This window comes from Ruditapes philippinarum, unplaced genomic scaffold (assembly GCF_026571515.1).
Source record: "Ruditapes philippinarum isolate M1 unplaced genomic scaffold, ASM2657151v2 ctg3489_1_1_1_1, whole genome shotgun sequence".
Lineage (NCBI taxonomy): Eukaryota > Metazoa > Mollusca > Bivalvia > Venerida > Veneridae > Ruditapes > Ruditapes philippinarum.
In genome coordinates this window covers 30,678-57,297 of record NW_026862595.1, presented here as the reverse complement: position 1 = coordinate 57,297, position 26,620 = coordinate 30,678, and the positions used below count along the sequence as shown (strand labels likewise).

The following is a 26,620-nucleotide window of genomic DNA, read 5'->3' as shown; positions in this document are numbered from 1 at the left end:
ATTATGTTCTGTAGGAGGAAGGGGAAGAGGAAGAGAAAATGCCTGGGGATATCTGGCAGATTAAAAAAATATCCGACTGTGATTTCTGGTTCCTAAAATCAGGTAAGTTTCTTTTTGATTTGGTTTATAGAACCTTGATTGAAATTTGATTCATAGATGGGCCTGAAGTCAGATATTTCTTCAAACCTTATTTACATTTGAACAACATAATTTATTGTATTTTAGAAAAAAATTGAATAATTATATGTGAATGAAAAAGACTGTAAAAAGTGCTTTAGATCACCAAAACTTAGTGTATTAAACAAATACATTTTTGAATTTCGTTTAGAATACTGTGAACATTTAGTTCAAATATAGGAGTCTTTCTAGTTCATTTCTTGTTTTGTGGAGTTTTCATTTTGTGCATGGAAATTAATTTTTAGTTAGTTTTTCATATATTTATTTAGCCTTTTTGTAGCTACTTTATGTAATTAAATGTATTTTTAGCTACAGCTTGTGTAATTTTCAAAGTGATGTTGTCATAATAGATGTTGTTAAATGCATATACACTGTATTTTATACCTCTTAGCCAGTATTTTGTAAAACCAATAATACCAGTACTTAGAAGTAATACTAATATATATATTCATCTAGCAGACGGAGGGTTGGTGGTTTTACTGAGGTGCCAGCTCATGCCTAAAATAATGCATTGACATTCTTAGGAGACCTACTTTAAGGGGTTATTACTTCCATCTTTTTTTTTTTGGTCATATTTAACCCCACAGTTAATATTTTTGTCCCCAGAATTTTAGTTTGTATGGAATGAGCCTCATAATGTTAATTGGAAGACATACCCAAAAGCCATAATGTCTCTTCCCTAACAGCGAAAACAAAACCGAGGTGCTCCTTTCCCTTTAAAGCTGGGAAAATGTCACATGACCTTAAAGGAGCTCCACTGAGGTCAAAAAGCCGAATTTTTTGGCTATTCTTAGTCTGATTTGAGTGAAAAGCATAGCAACGCTTTTCATTTTTGGGTCATTTAGTACACTAACAATTGATGAATCTGGAAAAACTGGGTGTGGGAATGATCTGAAAATGTGCGCATAAGTTATTTATCTAGACCGACATTAAATGGTACACAAATCTCAGAAAAATATTTCCAACTCTGTCGCGTCAAAAAACCTCAGTGGAGTCCCTTTAATAGTGTTGCAATAACTTGCATGTAAAAAAAAACACCAAAAACAAAGATGACAGTTATTATGATATGATTATGTATATGTACTATATGATATTTATAGCTGATGACACAGACAATCGTAAGTGTAATATGTAGAAATATAGACCAACAGGAACACATATAGCACAGCTTCAAATTAACATTACTGTATTTCTGATAATTACTGCTCTTAATTATTGCTGTAAAAAACACCCCCTTTTCTCGAATTCTTTGTGCTTTGTTTAAGCAAATTACAATTGTGATTTGTTTTGATATATAGATATGCACAAATAGGTTTCAGAAATTAATTTAATTAATTAATTAATTAATTTCAAACACTATTAAGGTGTTAAGATTAAGATGCACTAATGAAATGATTATTCTCAACAGAGTGATTTGAAATTGTGCATGTAAGTTATTTGTCCAGAACTATATCAGTTCTGTTGTACAAATGTTGAAAACCTATTTCAAGTCTTATCAAAATAGTGTCCCCTGAAATAATAACAAAATTGAACATTTTTTTTTTTTAAGTAAAAAATAAATCTCAATATATTTATTGTATTTTTAGCTCACCTGACCACGAAGTTTAAGATATACATGTACATGTATATATTTTGTGCAAATACTAAATAAAAATATATACATACACTTAATACTTTAAAAAAATCCGCATAAATCTAGTCATAATAGTGTTTCACTACAGAGTATACATTAATAAATCATTCAATAGATGAAAAGTGCAATCTGTATATATAATTACTTTTGAAAAGGCTATTCCATATTCAATATTTCAATTTAATCAATAAGAAAATGTTTGTGCATGGTGTGAAACATTTAAATTGATTATCATATCGATTCATGCAGTTTATTGAAAGATAAATATAGATCAGATTTAATTTAAAATTAATTTGATGGTATAAAACCATAATTATTAATTGTTATTTATGCAAATTTATTTCATAAACGCCATTAAACTCTTTGTTTATATATAAACCAATGAAATTTAAATGAAAAGGGTACATTTGTCACGGAAAGAATGTAATAAAAGGCTTAAATCAAGGGTAGCAAAAGAATGTAAAAAGGAAAACAGACTGGTAGTGCTTAATGTTACATTACCATATATAAAGTGCCTTTTATATAAACACTTCCGAGGCCTAGGGGCGTATGTTGGATAAAAGCAAATTGTCGGCTATCAAAAACATGTTAAGCATGTAGCTGACCACAAAGTCCTCATACGTGTCATAGGCCTTTTACTGTTTCATTTTTAACCATTTCTGAAATTACTTGCCCCTCACCGCTGTGGGTTGGAATGCCAACAGTGACTTTAGATTTTTTCATGTGAGGAAGCTATCCAGCTAGCTTACGGAGCAACGGTGCTTCTACTCAGGTGCCCGTTTGTGCCTGAAATAATGCACGGAAGGGCACCTGAGGTTTTCCTCCACCAGTAAAGCTGGAACGTCGCCAAATGACCTATACTGTGTTGATGTGACGTAAAACCTAAACAAACAAACAAAATCTGTTAAAATGTCTGGAATAAAAGAAGAAAAATTGCTAGAAGAATCTAGCAACAACAAGTTGTGTCTGGTCAAGCATTTCACAGGGATGGATGAATAATATCATTTATTTGATTAAAATTTTAGAAGTGATTCTTTTATGTGCATCTCAATACAGGAGAGGCTGCGGTGGTTATAATCAAGTGCCTAAAGTTAGACACAAAGAGGCGCCTGAGGTCTCTCAAGTCCAGGAAAGTCGCCATTTGACATATACCTTGTTGGTTTGACTTATAACCCAACCTAAAAACCCTTAATGTATTGGAATCAATGATTCTGAGGAACTAGAAACATGTCCCTTATAATGACCTGTAATAAATATACTGATACTCCTCATCAAAACTTATATAAGTTATACCCCTGAAATCAAAATTAGGCCCACCCTGGAGTTCACATATTTTACATAAACTTTTATATGAAAACATGTTTATATCTTTCTGTGTGAAGATACTTTAGTGCCAAGTGTTCATACATTTCATACGAAGTTTACTTTGTAGTCATGTCGGAAAGTTAAATTATGACGCTAGTGTCAAGTAAATTATGACCCTAGGGTCAAAATTGGCCTGACTAAATATGGAACATTATAGGCACATTTAAATCATCTCAAGTGAGCCATGTTTGGTCATTATTGTAACGTTCTTTTGCTGCAGTGTCAGGATAGCTGTTTCAAAAATACGCCACAAGTTCTACTGTATAAACATATATGCTAACTTAGCACCAATTATATACAGCACCCGGTTTCAATGTTATATTAGTAGAATCTTTTCTTTAGGATTTCCGGAATAAATAATACAAGGCTTTCATCAAGTTTCAATTCTTTGGTTTAATAGTGTATACATAGTTTTGTATACATAAACTGCATATATTCTAACATTTAATATATCTTATCATCAATATACAGAAATAAGTTTCGGCATCATTTCATAAGGCGCTATGTTAAGTGATTTTATGATTTCCTAAAATATAAGTCAACAACGCTTTTATCAAGTTTGGATTCTTTGGTCTAATATCCGTTTAGTTTAGGATTAAAAGTTATAACATGAAGTACGTCAGCTCTCATTCAGGAAAAGTTGCTTAATAAAAGTTTAATACATATTCCAATGTGATTTAGGAGTCTTTCCTAAATAGAAACTTACTAAAATTCAGTTTTGATGTTTTCTGCTCAGTTTTGAATTATCGCGCCTAAGCAACTTTAGTGGGCGTTGTTGTTCCAAAATGAGGACTGTCGCTCTATTTATAACCTTTGAGCCGTTTAGGAATTTAGGAAAGGATTCCCGACCAATCAGATTGCACTTAGGATTTATCTAAGCCAATCAGAATCGGTTAGGAATTCCCATCCTAAAATGAGTAAACAGCTCAACAGATCATAATTACAAAATACAAAGTAAACATATAAAGTTGTAAGTAATCATTATGTTGAGAAATAACACTTACGCTATTAAATACATCTCAATTAAATACTTATGGTAATTTAGCAGGATTATTACAATTTAAAGAGAATTAGGGTGATTCCACAACCCAACTTTACTACGCGAATGACCGAACAAATAGTGCGGTCTTGTTTTACACAAATAAATTATTACAATAAATCTCTTGAACAATTTGAGAAGCAAACATTATAATCACATAATACAAAATACATGTTACACAATAAAGTCAAATATGCTTCATTTCTAAACAAACAACAGATATCGGTACTTGTGTACCTAAAACAAAGATGGCAGCCTCCATGAACATTTTGGGAAAGTTTTAGGAATTATTATTTTGACAAAAATAAATTGATTAGAGCATGTTTCATGAATAATTACTGATTATAACATCAAAACATAATGGATACTACAAAAATGTGGAGTAACAGACATGTTAATCCAGGAATAAAGAAATAATCGTGCTTTCTAAAATGTCCACAATCTAACATGAAATTCGGAGAAAGGTAACATTCAATTTTAGGAACGTTTATACATAGTGAATTATTAGAATGCTGAAAACAATATAATTACTTTACTGTCCTTATTAAAAATAGGAATATTGCTTATACATTACTTATATGCTAAAAATGACAAAAATTAATTATTTAATAAATAAATAATGATTCTAAAAATAGAATATTTCAGTAACAATAACAAGCTTATGTCACGGTTCAGAACTGTTCACTATATAGGGGAGAAGATGTGTAAGCAGCCGGATAGCTCAGTCGGTAGAGCCGCGGAACGGTATAACGTGGGGCCGTGACTGATATAGCTCAGATTTTAAATTTTAACATTGCCCTGTAATTTCGTAAAAATTTAAAATTTCAATTAGCAGGGGAGAAATTTTCAGGGTTTCAGAAGTTCCCCTATATAGGGAAGAAAAAATTAAAAGCCGGGCCCCGATAGCTCATTCGGAGGGGCCCGCGGAACCTTTCCGGGGGTCGGGGTTTTGAGTCCCTAAAACCCCTTGAAAACATTTTCCCCCTAAGATTATAAAAACATTTCTAAACCGTGACATTTTTACATTTCTTTAAAAATTATAAAAACCTTACCGTTTCAAGGTTAATTTTTTTGTAAAAAATTTATAAAACCCCTTTTAAATTTAAATTACAAAAATTTTTTTTTTAACACCCTTAAACCCTTTTTTAAAGGTGAAATGTTTTCCCCGGGGTAAAAAAAGGGCAAAAAAGGGGAAAATTTTTTTGGGTGTTTTCGGGGGGGCCAACAAAAAGTGCAAAACCCCCGGAAAATACCAAAAAAATCCATAAATTTTAAAAAGCAAATAATGGTTTTGTTTGTTAATTTTCTTTTGTTTTATGTTTTTGGTTGAAAAAAAAATTTTTCAAAAGAAAAATTTAAAAATAAAAATTAAAAAAGAAAATTACATTTTTGTTGAACCCCAAGGGTTTTTTTCCCTTTAAAAGATAAATTTTTAGCTAAATTTTTTCCCAATTTCAAAAAAATTGACAAAACAAAAATTTTAAAAAATATTCAAATTTTTTAATTTGGGAGGTTTTCGTGAAATTTAAATTAAAAAATTTTTGTTTTAAACCCGGGAAAAAATTGGGTTAAAAATAAAAGATATCTGGCTAAAAAAAAATTTACTTTTTTTAAATAAAATGAAGGGGTCCTTTTTTAAAAGGGCCCACTTGGTTTTTCTAAACCCCCGGGTTTCAGGAAAAAATTTTCGTAAAACCTTTTAACCAAAAACTTTGAATTTAGATTGAAACAGAATAAAAAAATCACACGCACACACAGAATGTTATTTCCGCCTCAGAATTTTATTCTCTTTAACTCTGATCAAAGCACTGAAAGCACTGGCTAAAATAGAGTAATGAATCGCCCTCATTATAGGACATTTAGGCTTAACTTTTATTAGATAATATTTCTAATGTATGTGTAGTGCACATAATTCTAAATTCCTTTAAGAAAAAACTCGATCTCCTTTGCTAGATAGATCTGAAATTTAATATTTATCATTTTACAATACATACTTGCATTATTATATCCGCATTGGATGTAAACTTTGTTGATGAAAAGATTACTATGTTTGATCTAGCCATTCAAAACTAAGTAATTGATACCTTTTCATGCACATGGTCTAAACCATTATCAAGAAGGTCGGAAAAGAGTTACAATCTGGCTCTATTAATATTATTATTATCATTATTGATTTAGCAGATATCCTGATAATTTTTTTCTTATTGGAAGGCCTCCGTGCTAGTGATGGGTCAATTGAGCTGTGCTTTAATGTTACCAATATATTGAAAGCTTCCCGGTGGAAAAGAAATTGAGAGCGTTATAAGAGTAAAAAAAAGGAAAACTGGAATAAAGACAATCAAGGCGACGGCAACGTTCACATGACGCAGCCCCGACATAGTCAAGCTTCCACAGCAAGGTTATTGCCGTGACTAGTGAAATAAACTTAAACTGATTAAATAGTTGTTGTTTTTTAAACCCTAACTTCTTTCAAATTAAACAAAACAAACAAAATCATGGTACAGGCAAGACAAAATGTTGAAGGGCAGGTAAGTAAAAGTAACTTTAAGAATTCAGTAAGATATTATTTAACCTCACCTCATACAACAACCATTGCTTAAACTATGTTTTATAATACTTCCAACTCATAGACGGTAAAGGGCAATGCATATATCAACCATTGTTTTTTACTCCTTATAGCCTGTTTATCATGGCAAAACTCATTGTTAATAGTTTTGTAAATGTTTTGATAAAAAAAGTCGGGTTCATTTCCGACTATTTTGAAAACACGAGTGACTGGTTTCAAAAACTACAATGGCTAAATATTGATCGGATGCATTTCATTGCATAAATAAGTTAGGGAGAGAACGCTGCTTTTCTTTCTTTATAGCACGAAAACCTTTACTTTTCTCTACTTTTGTCTCTTCTTTTTCCTGTTTTTCATTTTGTTTGTTTATTCTTATTTACCACTTTAGCCTGAATTAATGTTTTCATTGATAATTTAGCTGTGGTCCCTGTTTTGCTTGGTCGTGTGGGTGTTGTATTCATTGAATGTTACCATTCCTTTTTGTATTTCTGATCGAAGATTAGGAAATACAAAGCTTACATTCAATCTCTGACACAGCGGTTTCACGACAAAACTAACAACAAACAGTTCTTAAAACACCTGAAAACTACCGATTTAAAAGAAATAAATATTTTCATTTGTTATAAGTATCCAACAAATTACAACGCATTCAAAGTTTAAAAAGTAGCTTTGGCTTATAGAATTGTCAATGAATGCACATTCACAAATTACGCGGATGAATATCATTTTAATCAATGAAAATGCTATTTTAAGCGATGTCGAGAGCTTATTTCACAAATAAATCTGACTGTCGAGTAGTGGAATATATACATGTCGGACTGTTTTGGCGAGAAGATTTTTTGTTAAATTATTTACATCAATGTTAAAAGAACAGGTTTATCTGAACAAAAAAACCTCGAAATTAACCCGAAATTCAGTGAAAAATCTAAATTTAGTATTACTTGATTTTATTCAGGCATTGTTCGTATATCTTCTCCGTGGTGCAAGGGTAACGCGCTCGTTTAGTGTGTCTGGGGTTCAAATCCAATTCAAGGCAATTATTTTTTATAAAGTTTCTTTGTTAAGGAAATAGCCACGATATGCAAGGATAAAGTGTGGCTGTCATAAAAATGAACATAAATGATTTTTGATGTAACTCTAGTCATGCAAAATGTTTCAAACTCTGGTACCAAGCAAGAAGAATTATAGTACATAAAAAATAACTTATATAGGAAAATAATACAGTTGTATATACAGTGCGATTTATATTGCAAAGATCAGAAAATACCACAGAGCTTGCAGCCTTTTGATTTATCTTGTTTTTCGTATGTATTTCTGGAGATTAAATGGGTGGTTCTCGTAATACTTTAAGATTCATAAGATTATGTATTAAAAGCCTTTGTAAATTGTTTCGGAAATACTGGATATCGTTTTGAAAATTTTAGAGCTACTTAAGTATTTTAAACAGGTGAACGAAAAATTTCACAGTAACAGGAATTAAAATTAATTCCTAAGTATTTCGATTATAGTGATTATACCGTAATCAAAACGTTAAAGGTCTCCTAAGAAATGTTCTTTGGAATTAAAAATTAAGTGTAAGCACTAGAACATAAACCACCAGATTGCTTGCAAAATCTTTAGCGGCAGGATAAATTGTTTACAAAACATGATTTTTCACAGTCAAGATCAAATGAACAGACTGTCATTTTCTTCCTGTTACCGAATGATACGAACAGACTGTCATTTTCTTCCTGTTACCGAAAAAAACACGTAGAGGACATGTCACTGACAGAATGTTCTTAATATTTGAATAGAAAAGAATTTGCTGAAGCCAATTTATGAAAGAGAAATCGAGGATGCTACTTATTAAATTATTTGCCTATAAAAGAGGATTTATTTTACTCGTTTAGATTATTTTAAAAAAAAAAGTCTCAAAAAGCAAAGGTTAGCTGATATTTAGATGTAAACCGCGACATATAAAATTAATTTACCTGTGAAACTGGAGTGAAAATGTGATAGTTTATCCGTTTTTTCTTCAGTGCCTTCAGCACTTTGATCTTATCTGTTTTCACCAAAAAATCATTAAATTCTAAACAAGTTTCTAATAGAATCATAAACATTTATTGTATCATAGTTTGAAGACTTTTCTGTTGAAAATGTGTCAGAGTTAAATCGAATTCATATACATGCACAGTGCGTAACTGGAGTGCAGGTAATAAATACCAACACTCCAGAGCATGCCCATTGATGTATTCATTCTTTTTTTTCTTTTTTTTGGGGGGGGGGGGGTGCTTTTATGGAATAACGATAGAAATACCACATTCAAAAGCTAGTTCATAGGTTTTTTCTGGGTTTCATATTGTTACAATAGGAAACGTGCATTTAATTTTGCCTATGGTATGAATATGATGTAATTGTGTGTGGAACGTGTATGTACGATCCTATCAAGATAGCCTACGAAACGTCACTCATTACATACACAGATGCCCGTTTGTGCCAGAAACAATTTTGCAAAGGGGGCACCTGAGTTCTTTCTCCACCAGTAAAACTGAAGAGTCGCCAAAATGACCTACACAGTTTTGTGTGACGTAACCACCACTCCATCCCAAATACAAACAAACAAATCAAATGTCAGACATGTCATTAACTGTATTTGATTTAAATACGTTATAGATAGCGTTAAATACTTTTATTAGTGTGATTACACTGTGCTCGTTTTAGTATAAATATCACCGATGCATTATGTTTGCCTTAGAATATTGAAATTGAAACTGAAATATCAATGAAAATAATTGTACATGTATATAATATCTTTCCGTTTTGTCTAGAAAATGACCGCTTCGCTGGCGTTTGATTTTTCAAGACAACGAAATTGCTAACTTGATTATCTCTTATACAGTTATTCTTCGTTATACTCGAGTTATATAAACATGATAGGTTAGAGTGTTGAGAAAAAATCAATAGACTTTTTTACCCCCGTTTACTCTGTTGTTCCAAAAATGTCCGTTGCGTATTTTAGTCATACCTGATGAATTGTGGGTAACTTCTGTACATGTCTGGGAAAACCAACTTTCATTTTTGCATCAAAAGCTAATGTGAATATGCATTTTCTAGCATAATTGTTGTTAGAGGGTTGGTTAAAGTGTAAGTTATTGTTATTTTAGTCATAATATTGTGATTTGTGGGGAAATTTGTATACATTTTTTTTGGACACCAAATTACCCGTCAGACCTCAGTGTAGCCCCTTTAATTATGGTTGGATGATAGGCCACAAATAGAATTATATTTTACCATAAACATGTAGGTTGAAAAAAAATAAGATCTGGAAACAAAGCTGTCCCTCAGAAGCATTAATCACAACAAAATTATATGAAAATTGCAGACTCAGTTTGATTGAGTCTGTACATGAGGGATAATGAATAAGTGCAACATCCCTCATGCACCGGCTTGAGCGGTACTCAATTCTACACACTTAATAGTGATGGCATCAATAATCCCGAAGGACCAGAAAAATATAACAATACTGAAAAGTCATGCTTGTTTTGCTTTATATGCAAGATCATTTATCATTCATGTATTAGCCTGGTTGTGGAAGATTAAAATGCTTTTGTTTTTAGGTGAAGGAAAAGTATTTACTTCTTTAAATTGCTAGTCAAACATAAAAATATTGTCTTACAAATGTTTGTCTTTAATTATTACCTTTTAAGAAAAAAATGGTAATATTTTAGATCTTTTTTGGTTTGGACCATCAAATTTATTTCAGCTTAATATTCTATAATTCTAAAGTAATGATATTATAATGTTATATACTAACTGTACATGTGCAGTACTATAATTATTTCTGTTTAAGATAAATATACATACAGGTATGTTTACAAAAATCCACATAAATCTAGTCATAATTAAAAGGTTATAAAAGGTTATAAATACTTTGTGAAAAATAAATAAATTTTTCTGTTTATCATTAATATTTCATTGTTTCAAAGACAAGAGTACATGTATAATAACTTATTAGTTTAATTAAAAATGTTAATCTATAAAAAGCAATTATTATTCTTATAAGATGTAGCAGGAAATAGCAATGAGTATTTGAATAACAGTAAGGAAATAAGTCATTCACAAATGGTTTCACTATTCCCTAACTTGAGTTGCGGAAGAAGTCACTTAACCGAAGTATGAGTTCTGTCATGTATTTTTCAATGAGATAATAAATACTAAATAGGATTACAATGACTTACTATCTGATTAGATTGAAATAGAAAAACTACATGTTTTCTTCAGTTGTTATAAATCTAATAATAAATATGTCTCTGTCACCAATTTTAAGTGTAGTTTTTCTAAATCTGAAGTTTCCTTAAAAACAAATGAGTAAAAAAAAAGATGGACCACCTGTGTTCTTTAGGCCACAAAGTCCTCATACGTGTCATTGACCTTTTTACTGCTCCATTTTTAACAATTATTAGAATTAACTATGAATAAATCTTGAATAAAAAAATGAAAATTGTATGACCTTCTTGTTTTAGTAAATTCTGTTATAAAAAATTTCATAGGACAAACAGATACAAAAAACCAACACAAATTTAAATATCAAAACATGTTTTGCTTTATAAGCTTTGTCAGTTGTAATTTCATGAAACTTCTTTAAATTTAAATGTACAAGAAATGTTTACACCATCCTATTTTAATTTATAAAATTGATACATCATCAATATTATAACTAGTTGATATGGTGAAAAATAGTTTTGGGTGTAATTGTCCACTTGTAGAATTAAAGTGTTTCTGCTGCAAAAGTTATTTTTGAAATGGGGGAGGGGGGTTGTATTAGGGGAGGGGCATTTAATTTATTTAATTATACAATAGCAGCATAACATTTTGGTACATTTTTATTCTGTTTATTTATAATATTCATGTGTGTCAAAAAAGAGGTCTTCTCTCGAAAAGATAATTGATACAGTACAATTTTAATGTTTCTTAAATATAGCTTAGATTTATACACATGTAGGTAGAATATTAGTAATGCTTGTTTTGCTTGATATATTAGATTTTATTGTAGAGTTTTATAGAATAAGAGATAGCTTTTTTAGGTGGAGGAAATTTGTATTCACTTCTTATAAATAATTGCTAGTGAAATATGAAAAATACTAGTAAAAACCAACCTATTTCAGTCAAATTATAGAAATTGTTTAATTGGGAGTGGCTTATTTAGTACATGACTGTATTATGCTTGTACCTGTAGTGTTTTTTTGAGTGAGGTGCTTCAAAAACATGACTTTTGCGAAAAACACAATTCATTTGAGCTTTGAGCTTATTTTTGTGCTAAAGTGGATTGATTGAGCACCTTATATATCAACACCTTAGTGCAGCAATAGGTTTAGTCCTTTGCAATTTAATAGGAGTTATCCTGTTATTGCACTTAGGTGACGACATATGATTTACATAACCATTCGTTTAGATTTAGATAAATCTCAAGAAAAAATCCAAAGTTGTTCTGGAATAAATGTGTTTTACAAATGTTTATCATTCTTACCTTGTAAGAAAAGGAAAAAAATGTTTTAGATCATTTTTGGCTAACTTTGGAGCGTCAAATTTATTACTGCCTATTCCATATTTCAAAAATACTATATACCAAAGCATGGTCTCAAATTGACTTGCAGAAAAAGCTAAATGTATGAATCATAAATAACATTGAATAACTACTTTTTTGCTCTATAAATTTGCTCATATCTTTGTTGTATTTATTTTTATTTTGCATTATTAGATGTTCAGTTTGAATGATAACTCTTTTGTTTGTCAGTTAGCTTTATTTACTAGATGTTTAAGTTTGAATGATAACTCTTTTGTGTGTCAGTTATCCTTTTTGTTAAAATGTTACTATACATACCGGTAATCATAGAAAGATTTTTCTTGTTTGTTTGTTAAGAGTTTTTTCACAGTGTCTTATTTTGGTATATTTCAGTTGCATCAGAACCACTAGATTTGGGCACAGCAGTTGATGAAGTTTTAGAGGAAAGGGGGGAACAGGTAATATATGAGACACGCCACGACAAAACCAACATAATGCGTTTGCGACCAGCATGGATCCAGACCAGCCTGCGCATCCGCACAGTCTGATCAGGATCCATGCTGTTCGCTTACAAGCCGTATTACAAGTAGAGAAACTGATAGCAAACAGCATGGATCCTGATCAGACTGCGGGGATGCGAAGGCTGGTCTGGATCCATGCTGGTAGCAAACGCACTATGTTGGTTTTGTCATGGCGGGGCTCATATGTCTATAATATAATAGTATAATAAAACAGTTATGTTTATGTTTGTTTTATAAACTTAAAGGAAATCCACTGAGGTCCAAAAGCCTTAAAATATAAAATTTGAAAATCTTACAAATATCAAGTGAAGCACTTAAAATGGAAATTTCTGCAAATGATAACAGAGAAATAGACTCGGAATTAATTTGAAATACGATTTTTGTGTGATTCTTAACCCGATTTGAGAAAAAAGAATTGCAATGCTTTATATTTTTTGTGTCATTTTGCATGATAAAATGATTCTTCTGGAAAAACAAAACAAAGAGAATGACATGAAAATTTGCACACAAGTTAAAATTGGTCCTGACCTTCATAAAATGGTACACAAATCTCAGAAAAAATATTTCAGTCCCATAATGTCAGAAAACCTCAGTGGAGTCCCTTTAAAATTTATTTTGACAATTTGTGGGATATATTTTAAGCACAGGTATAAAACTGATATGTCTGTATATACTTGTAATGTGTCTATAAATGGTAAAACATTATATTAAGTTCTGGTTTTTTTATGGTCTGTTACATGAATGGGAAATTTAATTGTCTAAAGTGGATTGGTCTACAGTGGGCACATTTGTCATAAGTATTTCAAAAAATGATAAAAACCATAGAAATGACGTGTATGATTTGGAAATTACTAGGAAATTATTACTAGGGAAAAAAATTCTTCTGTGGTTTGTTGCTATACATGTATATTATACCAATTTTTTTCCTTCTTTGTCTATATAAGTGACAAAATCACGTGGAGTGTTAGAATATACTAAATTACTATCAATATAATTGTTTTTTGTATTACAAACTTCGATTATAGACCAATTTACTTTAAAGAAAGTGTCAAAAAATCTTGTGGGGAATTAGTGGCAATTAAAACCGGACTTCTGCTAGCCATAGATCTGGTTTTATCGCCACTAGCAAAGAACGGTTTAAAGACGTTTTTCAGAGTTTTCATATTGACATATAGGCAAAATTAAAACTGTTCCATAGAATTTCTTTAAACTTGGCTTCCAGATTTGTATCTATTTTAAGGAAAATTTGAAAAATGGATCAAATAAGTGAAAATATTGTCCAGTTTCATCTGTATTATGAATTTTTATACATTTCTTAAACAATTTCTTTGTATTGAGTTTTCTGACTTTAATCTTTCTCTCTATATTTTTACAGTCCTATAAAGAAAAGGTATACACATTGTTCTCTATGTTTCCATCATGCATTACACCATACAGTTTGCTTCTCTCCCCATATACTAATATTCCTGTACATGTAACATATGAGTGAGAATCCCTCAGTTTTTGTCTCAAAATTTAATGTTCAGCTAGTATACAGATCGTATTTATAAGATTTATAACTCTTTTACTGTTTGTAAGAATTCTGCAATCTTATGAGGGGTGTCTTTTTGACTTCAAACCATTTGTCCCTCACTGCTGTGGGTATGAATCCCACCAAGGACTTTGGATTCTTTCATGTAAGGAAGCCGTCCTGCTAGCTTATGGAACATCCTTGGTTCTACATATTAATGCTTGTCTGTGCCTTTAAGTATGCACTTGAGGTCTTCCTCCACCAGTAAAGCTATACAGTCTTCAGGTGACCTTCACAATGTCATTGTGACTTTCAAACACAATCAAAAACTGTGCAAGAAGTTGGATTGTTTTTGTAATAACTGTCTGGACTTTTGTCTCGGAATTCTATGTGTATATCTCCACACACTGCCAGGACTATATGCCATGAAAACTGTGCAAAAAGTTTATAATGTTTTTTTTCTGTGCCTGGGAAGTACTTTCAATTTTGTCTCATAATTTTAAATGTATATCTGATCATATTGCCAGAAGAACTGTTAAGCTTTCAGAATTGTACAAGAAAAATGGTTTGTTAAACTTAAATGTAGGATTTCCATATTAACAAATTTGTCAAAAAGTACAGAGGTGAAATGGGTCACCATTGAAAGTGGTTCATTATATAAAATGCTTTGGGTTGAAATCCCAACAGGGACTTTGCATTCTTTCATGTGAGGTAGCAGTCCTAAGTGGTAGCTTACGAAATGTTCGTGGTTCTACTCAGGTGCCCACTTGCGACTGAAATAATGCAAGGAAGGGCACCTGAGGTCCTCCTCCCAGTAAAGCTAGAACATGGCCATATGACCTAGTGTTGCTTCACCAGTACCTATGGAAGGTTTTACTTAGGTATCTGTTAATGCCTGAAATAATGCACTGAAAGGAACCTAAATTTTTCATGGAAAATTATTAAGGCTGAAGATTTCAAGACATTTGTTCCTCACTTCCTTGTCTTAATCTCCTGACCAGTGGCTTTGAGCTAGGTATTATGTAGCTTTTCTAATGGTTCTAGCCAAAACGCATGCTTGTTCCTAAAATAATTTAATGCAAGCATGGCACCAGGCCACTCCCTCAAACCAGGAAAAAGTTGAAAAGGTGTCATGTGACCTTTAAAGTGTTTATGAGGGTTGACGTGTGACCTTCACAGTGTCAGTGTCATGTAAAACTTCATCAAAAATGAAAAAAAAAATAATAACCGTAAAAGATTTTTCTGCAATGATTGCCTTTAACAATTCAGTTCATTAACTTGATCTTTCTGCCACCACTTGCACTGTATTTTAAAAAAAAATATTGGGACTGGTTTTCTTTGCATTGTCTCGCAAACTTATTTAGTGAACATGGCTTAGACATAAAGTTACCTATTACCAAAATGTGGCGTCTATTAATGTCGACGTTTGATTGGTCCTTAGACGTCATTTCCTTTATGTATCAACTGACAAAGCTAATAAAGCAAAAGATGTATTGATATTTAAAATTGTGTTGGTTTTTATCTATTTGTCCCAGACATAAGCTTACCCTCCCTGTAACAGTCAACTGTGTTTAATGAGATCCCCTTAGCCCTTTTTTCCTCATTTCCTCATTTAATGTTAACAAAAGAAACTTCCTCATGTCTGCTGTTACATTCAGTGTTACATTTGCTGTTATGCTAGCTGTTAAGTCTGCTGTAGACGTTGAAGAACGAACCTTAATATTTCTTTATTTAGATCACACTTTAAAGAAATCAACACAGTAAATGACAATTAGTCACTTTAATTTTCTTTTCTTTTAGTAAAAGCACTGTAGACTTGGAATAAAGAAAAATGCAGCTTTTGGACCAAACCCCAACAATTTACATAGATTTTAAATCACACTATAAAGAAATCAATACAATAATGAAAATTAATTACTTTTCTTACACTTTAAAGAAATCAACACAATAATGAAAATTAATTACTTTTCTTACACTTTAAAGAAATCAACACAATAATGAAAATTAATAACTTTTCTTACACTTTAAAGAAATCAACACTTTAAAGAAATCATCACAATAATGAAAATTAATTACTTTTCTTACACTTTAAAGAAATCAACACAATAATGAAAATTAATTACTTTTCTTACACTTAAAAGAAATCAACACAATAATGAAAATTAATTACTTTTCTTACACTTTAAAGAAATCAACACAATAATGAAAATTAATAACTTTTCTTACACTTTAAAGAAATCAACACAATAATGAAAATTAATTACTTTTCTTACACTTTAAAGAAATCAACACAATAATGAAAATTAATTACTTTTCATACACTTTAAAAAAATCAACACAATAATGAAAATTAATTACTTTTCTTACACTTTAAAAAGATCAACACATTAATGAAAATTAATAACTTTTCTTACACTTTAAAGAAATCAACACAATAATGAAAATTAATAACTTTTCTTACACTTTAAAGAAATCAACACAATAATGAAAATTAATTACTTTTCATACACTTTAAAAAAATCAACACAATAATGAAAATTAATTACTTTTCTTACACTTTAAAAAGATCAACACATTAATGAAAATTAATAACTTTTCTTACACTTTAAAAAGATCAACACATTAAAGACAATTAAGCTGCTTTAATTTCTCCTCTCTTTTTAGTAAAAGTCAATTACTAACTGTATACTTAAAATAAAGAAAAATACACGTTTTGGACAAAAAACTACAATTTCACATGAATTTTAAGCTAATTTTCTTCTGATCTTAAACCTTAACCTATTCACTTCTGTAATGGATTTGCCCTAATTCCAATTTGGAATAGTCCATTTGAATTTGAAGGAATTGCAATATCAAAATACAAATATTGAGTTAATGACAGTTTAGGGCCTGATCAGATTGCGTAGATTTGCAGACTGATTGACTGTGCTCTATGCTCTTGATGTGGTAACAAAGTCTAATCACTGTTTGTAACAGCAGGTTAAAGATCAAGGACAAAAAGGTCAAGAACAAAAGGTCAAGAACATCACCTTTAGAATGGGAATAATTATAATATACAACACGGTAGTTCTGTTTAAAACAATAATTCACACTCTTGACATTCTACTTTACCACAAATCTTGAGAAAAATAAAAGATTTAACCTAGTGACCTCCCTTATGCCATTTGCTCTTTGTTCTACATGTATATTTAGCATTTATGGTCATTTTTCTGTTTGAATGAGATAATTTTTTTGTTGGAGAATGTAGAAAATATTTTTATTTGAGTTTGTTATTATGTATGATAGGTGAATACATGTGCTAACTATTATGTTTATACTTCAATATTCTTAGATAGCAACATAGTATGATATACATGTATATAGTTTTATGTTCTATAAATAGTAACATAATCTAATATGAGTAAGTTTAAGTTGATGCATGAATTAAAGGCGCATTTAGCCTTAGAAATTAATATATTTTTCTTTCCATAGAAAGTTCAAACATTTATTTTATGGTGTTGTGACAATGGATTTAGAACATGTAAGATTCTTAACAGCTGAAAAACAGCACTGAATGTGAAATAGTCTGTGATATTAGAAGCAAAATGTAAACAATCTGGTATTTTGACTTCTATACAAAATACATTAATCACTATATCTTTACTAATTGCCAAAACACAAAAGAAGCAAAAGATGGCTTTGCTAATTATGGCCAATGAATAACTTTTTGAAAAAAAAAAGAAACAGGATAGAAAAAATATCAAGCTTTTGAAAAAAGAAAAAAAAAATGTTTGCATTTTTTTAGCCTTAATGGGCCTTTAATATGAATGTCTATGTTTCAAAACTTAATATGACTATGCTACAATCATTTGTTATAAACATAAATTTTAATGCTGGAGACATGAATGGTAATGTTATTGTTATGAATGGCACTGTTATTGGTATGAATTTCTGTGCAACAAAAAATGGTATTTTGGTAACAAACATGGGTATCTTGGTAACAAACATGAATGGTAATATAACAGACATGAATGATAATATAACAGACATGAATGGTAATATAACAGACATGAATGGTAATATAACAGACATGAATGTTAATATAACAGACATGAATGGTAATATAACAGACATGTATGGTAATATAACAGACATGAATGGTAATATAACAAACATGAATGGTAATATAACAGACATGGATATTAATGTTAAAATCATAATGAAGCTGTTTAATGTTTATATTGAAATATATTGATATGTTATAAAGATAAAAGGTTTATTCGCAAACATGAATGGTAATGGAACAAACTGATTTTTCAATGTTATGAAAGTGAATGATTAATGTTTGTAACTAAAAGACATTTTAATTAATTTGGTTTCTGACATTTTTCTATTATTTCTTGTTTTACTTTGTGAATGTTTTACATTATGTAAGATTATTATATCATATTACGTACATATGATGTTTTTCAGATGATATTGAAAGTTCCGTCAATCGTGGTAAAGATCGAGGGAGGTGTTGGTAACCGAACTGTACCGTTACTTATCACTGAGATGTCATTCCAAGGTGAAGTCAGGGACTGGTCAGGAAAGGTAACTATAGAAAGTTCTTGATTTTTAGCTCGACTATACAAAGTATATGGAGAGCTGTCCTACTCATCCCGGCGTCCGCGTCCGCGTCCAGATTTTAGATTAAAGTTTTGGTGCAGTAAAATATTTTTCACTATAACTTTGTCATTTCTTAAGGTATCAACTTCAAACTTCAAATATATGTTCCTTATCATCAACCACATCTTATGTGACAAGGTTCATAACTCTAGCACCAATATTTTCAGATTTATCTCCCCTTGAACTTAGAATTTTCCTTAAAAATACTATTTTTTACTGTTACTTCTTTATTTCTTAAGGGATCAACCTCATACTTCAAATATATGTACCTTATCATCATCCCCATTTTATGTGACAAGGTTCATAACTCTAGCACCAATATTTTCAGATTTATCTCCCCTTGAACTTAGAATTTTCCTCAAAAAATACTATTTCTTACTCTTTCTTCTTTATTTCTTAAGGGATCAACCTCATACTTCAAATATATTTACGTTATCATCATCCCCATCTTATGTGACAAGGTTCATAACTCTAGCACCAATATTTTCAGATTTATCACCCCATAAACTTAGAATTTTCCATAAAAAATATTATTTTTTACTGCAGTTACTTATTTATTTCTAAAGGGATCAACTTCATACTTCAAATATATTTACGTTATCATCATCCAAATCTTATGTGACAAGGTTCATAACTCTAGCACCAATATTGCAAGAATTATCTCCCCATAAACTTAGATTTTTTTACTAGAAAAATGTTATTTTTTATTATAACTTTTTAGCTCACCTGTCACAAAGTGACAGGGTGAGCTTTTGTGATCGCTTTTCGTCCGGCGTCCGTCCGTCCGTCCGTCCGGCGTCCGGCGTCCGTCCGTAAACTTTTACTTTAAATGACATCTCCTCATAAACCACTTAGCCTATTTCATCCAAACTTCACAGGAATGTTCCTTTGGTGGTCACCTTTAAAAATTGTTCAAAGAATTTAATTCCATGCAGAACTCTGGTTGCCATGGCAACCGAAAGAAAAAACTTTAAATATCTTCTTTTAAAAAACCATAAGAGCTAGAGCTTAGATATTTAGCATGTCAAAATTGGCCCCGCCCCAGGGGGTCATTGATTTTCCCTATATGCATATAGTAAAAACTTAAAAAATCTTCTTTTAAAGAACCCAAAGAGCTAGAGCTAAGATATTTAGCATGAAACATGTTCTAATGGGTGTCTACCAAGTTTGTTCAAATAAAAGCCCTGGGGTCAAAATTGGCCCCGCCCCGGGGGGTCATTGATTTTCCCTATATGCATATAGTAAAAACTTAAAAAATCTTCTTTTAAAGAACTCAAAGAGCTATGGCTAAGATATTTAGCATCAAACATGTTCTAATAGGTGTCTACCAAGTTTGTTCAAATAAAAGCCCTGGGGTCAAAATTGGCCCCGCCCCAGGGGGTCATTGATTTTCCCTATATGCATATAGTAAAAACTTTAAAAAATTTTTTTTAAAGAACCCAAAGAGCTATGGCTAAGATATTTAGCATCAAACATGTTCTAATGGGTGTCTACCAAGTTTGTTCAAATAAAAGCCCTGGGGTCAAAATTGGCCCCGCCCAGGGGGTCATTGATTTTCCCTATATGCATATAGTAAAAACTTAAAAAATCTTCTTTTAAAGAACCAAAAGAGTTAGAGATAAGATATTTAAGCACGAAACATGTTCTAATAAGTGTCTACCAAGTTTGTTCAAATAAAAGCCCTGGGGTCAAATTGGCCCCGCCCCGGGGGGTCATTGATTTTCCCTATATGCATATAGTAAAAACTTAAAAAATCTTCTTTTAAAGAAATCAAAGAGCTATGGCTAAGATATTTAGCATCAAACATGTTCTAATAGGTGTCTACCAAGTTTGTTCAAATAAAAGCCCTGGGGTCAAAATTGGCCCCGCCCCGGGGGTCATTGATTTTCCTTATATGTGTATAGCAAAAACTTAAAAAATCTTCTTTGAAAAAAAACCAAATAGCTAGAGTTAAGATATTCAGCATGAAACATCTTTTAGTGAGTGTCTATAAAGTTTGTTCAAATAAAAGACCTGGGGTCAAAATTGGCCCTGCCCCAGGGGGTCATTGATTTTCTTTATATGTGTATAGCAAAAACTTAAAATCTTCTTTGAAAAAACCCAAATAGCTAGAGTTTAGATATTAAGCATGAAACATCTTCTAGTAAGTGTCTACAAAGTTTGTTCAAATAAAAGCCCTGGGGTCAAAACTGGCCCGGCCCCAGGGGTGTCATTGTTTTTAACTATATGTGTATAGTTAAAATTTAAAAAAATCTTCTTTTAAAAAGCCCAATGAGCTAAAGCTTAGATGTCTAGCATGAAACATCTTCTTATGGGTGTCTACCAAGTTTGTGCAAATAAAAGCCATTGGGTTAAATTGGCCCTGCAACGTTGGGGGGGGGGGGGCTATATACAGGTGAGCGACCTCAGGGCCATCATGGCCCTCTTGTTTATTTTTAAAGGTATCTACCCCTAACTTCAAATACTTATTCCTTATCATCAATTACATTTTATGTGACAATGTTCATAACTCTTAAAGCAATATTTACAGATTTATCTCTCTTTGAACTTAGGATTTTCTTTAAGAAATATAATAATAACTTCTTTACTTTTTAAGGTATCTACTTCAAACTTCAAATATATATTTCTTATCATTACACAAATGTTGTATGGCAGGTCCATAACTCTAGCATGACTATTTCTTGAATTATTCCCCTTGATCTTGGAATTTATGTTAACAAATGTTATTTTTTTAATATAACTTAATACATAATTATACATAATTGATTTTTCATTCATAGTTTTTTCCTCCTTACTGCGTCCAGTATTTTATTAGTGGAGCTTCGCTGTCTCCTGTGACAGCTCTTGTTGTGTTGCCTCTACAGAGTAGTGGCGACATATAGGGATCACTTCTCCGTCGTCTTTCTGTCTGTCTGTCCATCACAAAATTGTCCGGACTACTCCTCATAAACTACTGGTGCAATTTGATCCAAACTTTACAGGAATGATCAGTACCAAGTCTAGTTGTGCATATTGTCAGCATTTTTCGGTTCAATGATTTTTGTCAGAGTTATGGCCCTTTAATAATTTTTATTTTTTAAGTTTGTCCGGACTACTTCTCTTATACCACTAATGCAATTTCAATGAAACTTTACAGGATTGATCTGTAGCTCAAGTCCTTGCGCATATTGCACAGGTTTTCCAGTTGAATGATTTTTGGCCGAGTTATGGCCCTTTGATAAAAAGGTGTTTTTTTCTGTGTGTTGCCAGATACACAAAAGCTTGTCCGGACTACTCCTTATAAACTACTGGTGCAATTTCATCCAAACTTTACAGGAATGATCAGTACCAAGCCTAGTTGTACATATTGTCAGCATTTTCCGGTTCAAAGATTTTTGTCAGAGTTATGGCCCTTTAATAATTTTTATTTTTAAAGTTTGTCCGGACTACTTCTCTTATACCACTAATGTAATTTCAATGAAACTTTACAGGATTGATCTGTAGCTCAAGTCCTTGCGCCTATTGCACAGGTTTTCCGGTTGAATGATTTTTGGCCGAGTTATGGCCCTTTGATAAAAAGGTGTTTTTAGCTCACCTGTCACAAAGTGACAGGGTGAGCTTTTGTGATCGCTTTTCGTCCGGCGTCCGTCCGTCCGTCGTCCGTCCGTAAACTTTTGCTTTAAATGACATTTCCTCATAAACCACTGAGCCAATTTCATCCAAACTTCACAGGAATGTTCCTTTGGTGGTCACCTTTAAAAATTGTTCAAAGAATTTAATTCCATGCAGAACTCTGGTTGCCATGGCAACCGAAAGAAAAATCTTTAAATATCTTCTTTTAAACAACCCTAAGAGCTAGAGCTTAGATATTTGGCATGAAACATCTTCTAGTGAGTGTCTACCAAGTTTGTTCAAATGAAAGCCCTGGGGGTCAAAATTGGCCCCGCCCCGGGGGGTCATTGATTTCCTTATATGCATATAGTAAAAACTTAAAAAAATTTCTTTTAAAGAACCGAAAGAGCTAGAGCTTAGATATTTGGCATGAAACATCTTCTAGTGAATGTCTACCAAGTTTGTTCAAATATTAGCCCTGGGGTCAAAATTGGCCCCGCCCCAGGGGGTCATTGATTTTCCCTATATGCATATAATAAAAACTTAAAAAATCTTCTTTTAAAGAACCCAAAGAGCTAGAGCTAAGATATTAAGCATGAAACATCTTCTAGTGAGTGTCTACCAAGTTTGTTCAAATAAAAGCCCTGGGGTCAAAATTGGCCCCGCCCTGGGGGGTCATTGATTTTCCCTATATGCATATAGTAAAATCTTAAAAAATCTTCTTTTAAAAAACCATAAGAACTAGAGCTTAGATATTTGGCATGAAACGTCTTCTAGTGAATGTCTACCAAGTTTGTTCAAATAAAAGCCCTGGGGTCAAAATTGACCCGGCCCCAGGGGGTCATAGATTTTCCCTATATGCATATAGTAAAAACTTAAAAAATCTTCTTTTAAAGAACCCAAAGAGCTAGAGCTAAGATATTTAGCATGAAACATCTTCTAATGAGTGTCTACCAAGTTTGTTCAAATAAAAGCCCTGGGGTCAAAATTGGCCCCGCCCCAGGGGGTCATTGATTTTCCCTTTATGCATTTTGTAAAAACTTAAAAATCTTCTTTTAAAGAACTCAAAGAGCTAGAGCTATGATATTTAGCATGAAACATGTTCTAATGGGTGTCTACCAAGTATGTTCAAATAAAAGCCGTGGGGTCAAAACTGGCCCCGCCCGGGGGGGTCATTGATTTTCATTATATGTGTATAGCAAAAACTTAAAAATCTTCTTTGAAAAAACCCAAATAGCTAGAGTTTAGATATTAAGCATGAAACATCTTTAAGTAAATATCTACAAAGTTTGTTCAAATAAAAGCCCGGGGGTCAAAACTGGCCCTGCCCCAGGGGTGTCATTGTTTTTAACTATATGTGTATAGTAAAAACTTAAAAAATCTTCTTTTAAAAAACCCAATGAGCTAGAACTTAGATGTTTAGCATGAAACATCTTCTTATGGGTGTCTACCAAGTCTGAAAAAATGAACAAATAAAAGCCCTTGGGTAAAAATTGGCCCAGGGGTGGGGGGGGGGCCTATATACAGGTGAGCGACCTCAGGGCCATCATGGCCCTCTTGTTTCTGTGTGTTGCAAGATACACAGACTACTCCTCATAAACTACTGGTGAAATTTTATCCAAACTTTACAGGAATGATCAGTACCAAGTCTAGTTGTGCGCTGTCCGTCTGTCTGTCCGTCTGTCACAAAACTTGTCCCAACATGAAATTAGCCATCATGAGGCGACACATGTGATCACTGATCGCTCTTGTTACAAATATACCTCCCTTGCCAAAAGTAGGAGCCATTTTTAGGGTGTAAATATTCTTTATGATATAATAGACAAGATACATGAATGCAATCTATATAAACACCAGATTCATGTGAATTGTCAAATTCTTTTATACATATGCAGCAGATTTTTTTATAGCACCAATATGCATAATATTTTTATCAGTTTTTCATGAATATGATAGAATTCTGAGATATCTTGGTTGTCAAAACTTCAAATAAATTTTCTGCATTTCGTCATATGGCAACAAAAATGGTTCAAAGAAGTTCTTGATTTTATATTGTCTTGTTATTTCAGCTATATGTAGAGAGTAGACTTTTGCTGGAGGTGGCTTATTACAACGAGAAAATGTCGGTATGGGAACCACTAGTGGAACCAGTGTTTCATGAGGGTAAATACAGGAGATGGGAACTTGGTCTTGAGGTTAGTTATTTCATAATATGAGCCGTGTCATGACAAAACCAAAATAATGCGTTTGCGACCAGCATGGATCAAGACCAGCTTGCGCATTTGCGCAGTCTGATCAGAATCCATGCTGTTCGCCTTCAAACCTTATTGGAGTAAGAGAAACTGATAGCCAACAGCATGGATCCTGATCTCATCGGCTGATTTCTTTGAAAAATTCAGTCATTGACAATTCATATAAATTTTCTGCATTTCGTCAAAGGGCAAAAAAAATAAAATGAAAAGGTTTCTTATATTATATTGTCTGTTATTCCAGCTGTATGTAGAGAATAGACTTCTGCATTATATATGCAGTTTAGTACATGTACATATTAAAATATCCTTATGATAAATTAAAATAATTGCTTAAAAGGTTAAGATGTCAGTCACTGAGGTTTATTGTAGAAATTTTAGGAAGGAAATTAAATGAAATTTTGAGAATTTGACAGTTCTCTTTTTATTGTGTCGCCTTGAAAAAGGCGACATATAGGGGTAACTTTTGTTGTCGTTGTCGGCGTCCCCTTTAGCTTGTCCGGAGCATAAGTCAGTCATAATAAGTCAGATTGACTTCAAACTTGGTATGCATGCTTCTTATAATGACCCGGAGTGCAGTGCACAAGGGTTTATTGTAGAAATTTTAGGAAGAAAATTAAATGAAATTATGAGAATTTGACAGTTCTCTTTTGATTGTGTCAGCTGATTTCTTTGAAATTTGGTCATCGACAATAATAATAATCACAATTCATATAAAAAATTTTATCCCCCGCCGAAAAGGCGGCGGGGGATATAGAAATAGTTTCTGTCCGTCTGTCCTTCCGTCCGTCTGTCCATCCTTCCGTCCGACATTTTTGTCTGGAGCATATCTCAAAAAGTATTTGAGGTATCAACTTGAAACTTCATAGGTGGATAGCGATGTGCAGTGCACAAGAATGATAACTCTACCTGCATAATTTTTGAGTTATTGCCCTTTGTTATTTTTCAAAATTAATTTTTGTCCAGAGCATAACTCAAAATGCCTTTGAGATATCAACATGAAACTTCATAGGTGCATAGAGCTCACTCAGGACGTGTGCAGTGCATAAGATTGATTACTCTACCTTTCATAATTTTTGAGTTATTGCCCTTTGTTATTTTTCATACTTAATTTTTCACCTGAGTGGAGCATAACTCAAAAGTGTTTGAGGTGTCAACGTGAAATGTCATAGGTGGATAGATCTTATTGAGGAGGAATGCTGTGCCCAAGAATGATAACTCTTCCCTATATAATTTTTTAGTTATTGCCCATTGTTCTTTTTCATACTATTTTGTAGGGAGCTTATCTCAAAAAGTATTTGAGGTATGAACTTGAAACTTCATAGGTGGATAGATTTTACTGAGGAGGGGTGCAGCACACAAGAATGATAACCTATCCTGCATTATTTTTCAGTTATTGCCCTTTGTTATTGTCAGCCATCAGTATTCACATAGGTTTCAAATCTGTAATCACTTCAGCCATCAGTTTTGATTACCAAAAGACCTCTTAAAATTGAATTATTCTGCTCTACTATATATACATTCTTCCAATGAGCAAACACATTCGGCAGGGGATGGCCATGTTGATATTGCTCTTGTTCAAATTTATAGCCCTTGGGTCAAAATTGGCCCCTGCCCCAGGGGGTCATTGATTTTCCTCACATTTATATTGTAAAAACAACAAAAAATCTTCTATTATAATAGCATTGCCTAGTGAACACCTATACAAATTGATTTAATCATTCCCCTTTGATCTAAATTGATCCCTCCTGATGACTTGCTTTAGCATTTAAGAATTGTG

General features: G+C 32.2%; 1 protein-coding gene across 1 annotated transcript; it reads left to right on the top strand.

Moving 5' to 3' along the window:
• Positions 1–24,807, top strand: LOC132719522 (intermembrane lipid transfer protein VPS13A-like). The gene is made up of 6 exons (XM_060703299.1): positions 1–102; positions 1,278–1,295; positions 12,716–12,780; positions 14,219–14,233; positions 18,806–18,925; positions 24,661–24,807. Exons 1-6 carry the CDS (start codon positions 39–41, stop codon positions 24,805–24,807), a joined length of 429 nt encoding a protein of 142 aa, XP_060559282.1. The 5' UTR covers positions 1–38.
• The last annotated feature ends 1,813 nt before the right edge of the window (positions 24,808–26,620 follow it).

Excerpts from the sequence above, each read along its gene's own strand:
- LOC132719522 (XM_060703299.1), top strand. The coding sequence starts at position 39 with ATGCCTGGGGATATCTGGCAGATTAAAAAAATATCCGACTGTGATTTC. Across the intron at positions 18,926-24,660 it reads TCAGGGACTGGTCAGGAAAG|CTATATGTAGAGAGTAGACT; the intron begins GTAACTATAGAA and ends TTGTTATTTCAG.